Source organism: Priapulus caudatus, unplaced genomic scaffold (genome assembly GCF_000485595.1).
Source record: "Priapulus caudatus unplaced genomic scaffold, Priapulus_caudatus-5.0.1 Scaffold85, whole genome shotgun sequence".
Classification (NCBI taxonomy): Eukaryota; Metazoa; Priapulida; class Priapulimorpha; order Priapulimorphida; family Priapulidae; genus Priapulus; species Priapulus caudatus.
In genome coordinates this window covers 549593-558342 of record NW_014577146.1, presented here as the reverse complement: position 1 = coordinate 558342, position 8750 = coordinate 549593, and the positions used below count along the sequence as shown (strand labels likewise).

The window sequence follows — 8750 nt, the reverse complement described above, 5'->3', positions numbered from 1 at the left end:
CTTCATGAATAAAACACTGAAATATCTCACGCACAGCAAAAAAAATCTTACAATATCTGAAAACAGTCACTTTAGTATGCACCAAATTGCACAAATTGAAGTTATAAAATGCAAAAGCTCCCTACCGTGGGAGGGGGGAAACCCCCTCCCCCCTTGGTTGCTTCGCTCCCTCACATCTCACTCTCACCTATCACCCAATGTTGGCAGCCCTGATGTTCACGATGTAGTGATACCATGAACATATCTATAGAATATATACCTGTATATTTCATAGATAGGTTTATGAAAATATTTGCATATTGATACAGTAGGATGTTGAGTATACTATGTATTGTATAGCGCATAGTCTAGAGTACCAACCAAAATAGTATATAGTATACTAGTACTGTAATGATATCCCCATGCTTCCAACTTTTCAGAGCATATTACATTACAACTGCTATTTTTCTTATATAATTGTATTACCACGCAGTCACTTCACAAAATTGGTCAGGCACACATGTAACAAACATAACAGTTATAAATCTTAATTGCAGTAATTTCTTTGGTGAATGAGGCCGATGTAGAATATAAAAGAATAGAAGAAAGAAAAGAAAGAATACACAGACGAGAGCAAATATAGGGCAGCACACACAGTCCCCAGCACTCACCGCTTGCGCATCAGCATCGATGGCGTCCAGTTTTAGCTCCCAACTACCTAAACTTGCACCGTCCTCACCACCAGATGGTGACACGTAGTCCTCATCGTCGGAGGTCAGCCCAAGCTCTTTATTCCTTCCAGCACCACAGGTGAACCTTCCTTGATTAGCTATTCCTTCCAGCACTATAAGCGACTCCGTCACCAGGTGTCTTCCCCTAGATCAGGTTAGTGAGGCTTCCTCCTTCAGGTGCCTTCCCCTAAACCAGGTTAGTGAGTCTTCCTTCACCAGGTGTCTTCCCCTGAACCATGTTAGTAAGTCTTCCTTCACCAGGTGTCTTCCCCTAGAAGAGGTTAGTGAGTCTTCCTTCACCAGGTGTCTTCCCCTGGAACAGGTTAGTTAGTCTTCATTCACCAGTTGTCTTCCCCTTGAACAGGTTAGTTAGTCTTCCTTCACCAGTTGTCTTCCCCTAGAACAGGTTAGTTAGTCTTCCTTCCCCAGGATTTTCTGCCCCATATGAGATATTCTCTAGATGAGCAGTCGCGACCTTCCTTTACCAGGTTAGTGAGTTCCTTCCCCGGCTTTCCCTTCCTCGTCGAGCCAGACCTCCACTGCCGGCAGGTAAACCTGTTCTTGACCAGGTGAGTGGGTTTCTCTCGCTACAGCCCATGTCTTCACAAGAGCTGTGGCAGTGGGTTCACCTCAGCTACGGCGCCTAATCAAGGAGGGCTCACCTGTGGTGCTGGAAAGAATACCTAATCAAGGAGGGCTCACCTGTAGTGCTGGAAAGAATACCTAATCAAGGAGGGCTCACCTGTAGTGCTGGAAGGAATACCTAATCAAGGAGGGCTCACCTGTGGTGCTGGAAAGAATACCTAATCAAGGAGGGCTCACCTGTGGTGCTGGAAAGAATACCTAATCAAGGAGGGCTCACCTGTAGTGCTGGAAGGAATAGCTAATCAAGGAAGGCTCACCTGTGGTGCTGGAAGGAACACCTAATCAAGGAGGGCTCATCTGTGGTGCTAGAAGGAATACCTAATCAAGCAGGGCTCACCTGTGGTGCTGGAAGGAATAGCTAATCAAGCAGGGCTAACCTGTGGTGCTAGAAGGAATACATGAGGAATGGTTACCTGATTAGGTGGAAATCTCATCAGGTGTCAGGAAGAGCTTCCTTGTTGTGGAGGAAGGTTTACCCAGACTAGGCAGACTCACCTGGTATGGAGGTAGGCTGACCTGGTATGGAGGTAGGCACACGGTATGGAGGCAGGCTAGACAGGCCTCAGAGGAGAGCTTACCTGGTATAGGAAGGCACACCTGGTACAGAGGAAGGCTCGACAGGTGTCGAGAGAGATCTTACCTGGTCTAGGAAGGCACACCTGGTACAGTGGAAGGCTCGACAGGTGTCGAGAGATAACTTACCTGGTCTAGGAAGGCTCGACAGGTGTCAGTGGAGAGCTTAGCTGGTCTAGGAAGGCACACCTGGTCTAGGGAGGCTCGACAGGTGTCAGTGGAGAGCTTACCTGGTCTAGGAAGGCGCACCTGGTACAGAAAAAAAGCACACCTGATCTAGGAAGGCTAGGTATCAGTGGAAAGCTTACTTGGTCTAGGAAGGCTCACCTGGTCTAGGAAGGCTCAACAGGAGTCAGTGGAAAGCTCATCTAGTCAACAAAAGCACACCTGGTCTAGGAAGGTACACCTGGTCAAGGAAGGTACACCTGACACGGATCAGAGTTTGACAGGTGTTGGCGGGAGACATTACCTGGTCAAGGAAGGTACACCTGGTCTAGGAAGGCACACCTGGTCTAGGAAGGCACACCTGGTACGGAGGAAGGCTCGTTAGGTGTCGGGGGAGACCTTACCTGCTCGAGGAGCGCGTTCTGCCAGACACGGAACAGCATCAGGTAGGTCTTGTCGCGCGCGGCGAACGATGTGAAGAAGAACTTGTCCTCCGGCGTGCAGATCTGGATCGCGTTCGGTATGACGCGCGCCGTCTTCTCCTTCGTCATCGCCTGGATGTCCTTGTTCCTGATCGTCAGCTGCAAGTGAGCAAGGAGACGGCGACGGTGAGACACACGTCAACGCTGCGCGAAACCCGCACATGACGTCGCGAGGGGGGGAACGCGTCAAATTTTTACGCTTTTCATTGCGCCTACAATCGAATTCTCCCTCGACGAACCTTCATTTGTTAATTTTGCTGGACTTTAATACCCACTGTGAGCCTCGCCGCATTGATAATCCCAAATTTCTCAGATCCCACCCCGACACCTTTACACGTCCAGCGCTGCATTCTGTGACTCTTCCATAACCTAGCCCTGGGTGTCACTGAAGAGGAGGAGATAACCGTGTTTATACTCACTGTCGTCTCCCATCGGAATATGTTTGCGTAGAAGCAGATCCAGTTCTGTGAGACGTAGAGTCGGCCGTGCACTAGTATGTCCTTCTGAAGGGCGCACGAGTAATCTGAAAAAAATGGTCGCAGGAATATTAAAATTAAATAATTACGATCGTCGTCAGAATAGATTACAAAATGAACCGAGTCAGATAACAGCGCAAGTATCGTTTAACATAATAACTTAATGTTACACTAAAATTAGAATTATATTATATAAAGGTATGAAAAGTATAATTCATAACAATAATTAACAACAATAAAAATACGATTAAAATTATATATAATAATACAATTATATAACTTCAATATAATTAAAAAATTAGTGAAAAATACTGAAAAATTCGACCGAGGATGAAATCCAATTATGTCTAATCTTTAATTTTGTCGCCGCTCAGGCGAGTTCGTGCCGCGCGGTTTTGGACGAGCGCGCGCGGCTGTTCCTAGGTCCCTCGCTGCTTGATCGCGGGATGCTGGCCAGCTACCAATGGCGACCACAGTGATGCTGTGTGGGAGACGAGGCGGGAACGATGTTACGTGCGCGCGAGTGGATGTCTCACAAAAATTTGCAATGGAGCTGTACATGGAGCCGGTGGGGTGGGGTGGGGTCTGCGTTTCAAGGCAGTGATGACAGGGGATATCATGACGATGGAAAACACACCGCGAGGTTGCATGCGCATGCTACGATGTTTGCAATACTACCAACGACGTTACGTCATGGAGGGAGTAGGGTCATGGAAGGAGGGGGAGGCAGGAAGGGAGGGAGGAAAGGCAGAAAGCGTGAGAAGGGAAGTAAAATGAGAAGAGAGAGAGAATGCAAGATAGAGGCAGAGGTGGGGGGAGAGAGAAAGATAGGGAGAGAGAGAGAGAGAGAGAGAGAGAGAGAGAGAGAGAGAGCGTGCGAGCATGAGAAGGTGAGAAAGAGAGAGAGAAATCATGAGTGAGAGAGACAAAGAAAGAGAAACCGTGAGAGAGAGCACGCAAGCACGTGAGTGAGAGAGCAAGCATGAGAAGGAGAGAGAAAGAGAGACAACGCATGAGAAAGAGGGAGGGAGCAAGCATGAGAGAGATCGGTGGAGAATAAGAGCGCGGAGGCGTCTGCAGTGCGCACCACTCACTCACCGACAAGCAGACGCTCTGTGTCCGGCAGATCCTTGAACAACTTCTTGAAATCCTCCGTCCTGGACTTGTACGTCGGACTGAGGACCTGCGAAACAGACGAAGAAATCACACCATTAACGAGACGCCTGCTGATTAGCACTACTGCAATGACAACAGATTTAGAATCTCTGAATTTCGCTGACAGTGACAGAATCCGCGTGTTTTGCTGCACTGACAGTGTTATAATATACAGTCCGACATCCTTTATCCGGCCATCCGTTATCCAGAAATCTCTATTAACCGGCTGCGATCTCGCAGTGTAAGGTCTCTGTTTTTCATTAATTTCCACCTAAAAATCTCGCTCAAAACTCGCGCGATGTACCAACCGTACGTGTGTTTGCGTGTGTGTGTGCGCGCGCGTGTGTGTGTGTTGTCCGCTCGTGTCTGCTATGCCTCCGGTAAAGTTTTATTTCATTTTATTTCCATTTCATATAAACCATAAAACACGACAGTTTGTTACAAATAATCATAGCAACGAGTAAATACATTATCACATGCATAAACCCTACTGAACTGCATAGAAATGCTGTGTTTGAGCATAACTCTCATATCCGGCCAAATCCCATATCCGGATGGGTGCCGGTCCTGACGTGGCCGGATAAAGGAGGTCGGACTGTATAGGAATAGCTGCACTGACATAGTATTAGAATATCTGGCATTTGCTGCAGTACACAGTTTCATAATCGCTGAATAATTAGTGATCGCCTGAGCTTGTTGCGTGAACAGAGCTGCTCTCAGATGCTCGTCACGCCTCCCCGCGCTCTTTCAATCACGCGCCGAGCAACCTGTGGAACGCACACACATACAGCAATGCCAATGAACACACGTGCACACGCGGTCATGATAATGCTAGCTCCAAGAAACGGTATTGCTAGGGTTAGAATACCCTATTGTATTGACGTTAGTCACACAGCCTGGCCGGGTTAGACAATGCCCTGGAAAACCAGCAAGTACGTACGGAGCGGAAAAATCACCAGGAACAATAGAGCATTTCAAGAACGTCGCTACGGCGTCGCGCGACTCTACTGGCACCGCCTTCTCTAGCGTGAGGTCAAACTGTGACCGTTCCAACGCAAAGACACCAACTCCCAATCTCTTGCGCTTGCGATGCACGCAAGGCACTACACTAAATACTGACCGAGTGAGATGAAGGCGCGCAGCGCAGGCGCCTAGCAAACAGACACTGGCATGCACACAGTGATAAAGGATGTAGTGATCCTAGTACGACGTTCGCCGGCCGCAAATTACCAGTACCATGAACACATGTAACCGTACCGTTACCGTAACCGTATGACGTTGTTATACACACGCACGCACGCACGCACGCACGCACACACATACACACACACATACATATTTATATAATGCTTTTGATGAAATATATGCCAGTGCACAGATACATCTGTTCATGTCCGTACTATGGTCGCATCTTGAACTCACTCACTCACTATGCTGCTATACCATGCTGCTGCTGTACGCGAGAGAACGGACGCGCACGCACAGACACAAACCTGATCAAAGACGTCCATCATGGCTCGATGACACGACCGAGGCGGCGGTGGCGACAACAACAGTAGATAACGTACGCGTAGATAATAACCAAATAACACACACGCAACACACGCAGCTGCGAGTCACGGATCCGGAGCCGCCAGCCGCCGGTCTGATGTGTGACGCAGCAGACCTAGATAGATGAAAGATGTAGCAGGACGAGAGAGAGAGAGAGAGAGCCGCGGGCGTCGACTAGGAAGTGGAGTAGTGAGATGAGACCACAAACACACTGCAGACACTGCAACCACCACCACCACCACCACCACTAGAACAGCGACGCTGATCGTGACACCCTCGTTAACCAGCCAAGCATTGCCGATTTGACAACTGCTTTCACCGAGCAAGCAAAAGAGCAGCCGTGCCCTCTATACAGTCTCTCTCTCTCTCTCAAGTAGCCGGAGAGCAGCCTGTGATGTAAGGTGTCTATATATAGAAACACCCCGGCCCTCCCAGCAGAGCAGTATCTTCCAAGGAGGACCGCATACATACAACCAAGATACAACATCTGTGCGAGTGTGTACGCACGAACGTGCGTGCGCACGTTCGTTGCATGTGTGTGTGTGTGCGTGCGCGCGCGCGCGTGTGTGTGTGTGTGTGTGCGCGCGCGCGTGCATGAGTGCGTACGTGCGTGTGTGCGTGTGTGCGTACGTGCGTGTGTGGGTGCATGAGTGCGTACGTGCATTTAGTTTATGTTTTTCGCTTGCGTACGTGCCTGCGTGCTTGCGTGCTTCCGCGTATGTTCAGTCGCGCGTGCAGGAACACGGGAGTTTAGCCGGAGACTAAAAGCGTCATCTGATAAGCGTCTGCTGCTGCTGCTAGTTGAAACTAGCTCATCAAACGCAGCCATCAGTCAACAGCAACACCACAGAACAATGGTTCGCCACCGCGCCGTGCCTGGCTGAATCAATACATAGCTTACAAGCGACAAGTACAAAGAGACCTATTCTATGCGCCCAGCACTCAGATAGACTTATTAGGGTAGCACTCAGCTAGTGATCTTGTGGGAAGAGGGTACGATAGTGCATAGTGGGTGTACGGATGAGTGTGTATGTACCGGGGGGGGGGGAGTACGCTATAAATACGCAGCCACAAATTTTAGATCAATGGAGGGGCATCACTAGTATGTCTGCCCCCCCCCCGTTCACACACATATCTACGTTTGGTTTTCAGCGACAAAGAGCATTAAAAAAAGACAATTTTACGTATTACAGGCAAAAGACTGCTATACTAAGTTTAATACTAAGTCTATTATATACCAAGTTTATATGCTATTGATGGCGCATGATCAAAATTATTGGTAAAATCGAAAACCAACCGCAAATCGGATAAAACACATTATAAATAAAAACTAAATATCAAAAACCATTTAACTTGGTGCTGATAATTAGTTGTGCCACAAGGTTAGTGACTTTTGCGGACGAACACGGACGCAACCACTATGTGCATGAAGGTAAGCAGGTTTTTTGCTGCTGCGCACTGCACTTGTACATACGTCACAAAGTACAGACTCAACATTACAACAAATACACCCAAACTTGTATACAATGGTCAGTGGTCACTCAAAAGCAAACCCAATAAGGCACCCTTTACTGACCGTTCTATAGAGGTGTCCGTTTACAACGAGTTGAATGTATCTTCTAACCCAAATTAACAACGAACTAATGCAAAGTTTTATCTACAAGAATCCCACCCGCGGATGTATACTCATCAACAGCGCACACGCACACGCACACGCAAGCACGCGCACGAGTGCACGCATGCACGCAGATACACGTATAAGCTATTCACGGCTCCGTCGCATCCATCACACCAGAAGTAGGGGGAATTCCCTATTATCTACTTCTGATCACACTGATTGCTGCTTGATATTGATGTTTGGGAATCCCTCAGCAACAGCAGCGGCGCCAGTGCCACCGTGCTCGATGTTGTTATGTGGCGCCATCTACCGCGATAATACACTTCTAATGAATATGCGCAAGTGTTAGAACGATTCAAATGGCAGAAAATTTTAATTGCGCTATTAAACATATGCCACTAGCTACTACAAATACTCGATTACATAATTACAGCAGGGGGTTAAAGCGCAAAATCTGTTGTCTCATGGCAAATACAATGTTGCGATAAACATTTAGTTAAAACGAAACCGAGTTTTAGCTCTGTTTATATTTGTACGCTCCCCTCGTGGCGCGAGTCCGATGCGTATGAAACCTAAAGCTATTTATATCTTAGCAAAGGTCGTCGGATTGCCTCGTATATGACAAAATTTGATATTAATAAATTTATTAATAAAGGCACGAGTCCAGCGCGTCGACGGTCATATATTTCTTAATGTGAACCCAACTATATATATAAGGTTCAGTAAAAAACCAATAAACAAATCTTACAACATAATTATTTACTTTAATACATTTAGGCTATTTTATCAGAGAAAATGTGTTTTTGTAAACTTTTGAAGCATAGTAAATTCAGTAAGAAATCAACGATTGAAAGGGGCGTGGCCATAAAATCGTGTAACGTGGATTTGGAATCTGTGTCTGAGCTTTTGTAATGGATGACCGGGGGATGACCGTACGCGTATCCACTGCGTATTATATATATAAAGTAATAAACCCATGTGCATTGATACATTCAATACATTTGAATTTTTCGTAAAATGACATTTCTTAGCATAATCACGGATAACGATTGATTTCTATATGCGATTTTGCTGGGACTCACTTCACTAGCGTGATGCATATGACATGCCTGCATTTCTTTTCATTGGGTAGAAATTCGAAAACTCGAACCTCTGTGGGTAACATTACTCCAACTGTGAGCAAATTAGTTTATTCATGCTTGCGATATAGGCCTAATATAAACGCCAGCAAGTTTAAAAGTCCAATCGATATTAGTGATTTCTTTTATGAAATTCATTTAATGAATGATCATTATTTTGCTCCTGATATAATAAATATAATATATATATATATAATATATAATAAGATAGATATATATTATTCAGCATAAATATC

At 46.5% G+C, this 8750-nt stretch overlaps 1 protein-coding gene across 1 annotated transcript in view; it reads right to left on the bottom strand.

Annotated features, from left to right (window-relative positions):
• LOC106804736 (GRAM domain-containing protein 1B-like) overlaps window positions 1–8750 on the bottom strand; it is a 27945-nt gene that overhangs the window by 11382 nt on the left and 7813 nt on the right. The window contains exons 2-5 of the mRNA XM_014806057.1: window positions 4150–4234; window positions 2995–3098; window positions 2498–2674; window positions 2005–2177 (exon numbers count right to left, since the gene is read on the bottom strand). Of these exons, the coding sequence (XP_014661543.1) occupies window positions 2005–2177; window positions 2498–2674; window positions 2995–3098; window positions 4150–4234 (539 nt within the window). The remainder of the gene's footprint in view (window positions 1–2004; window positions 2178–2497; window positions 2675–2994; window positions 3099–4149; window positions 4235–8750) is intronic.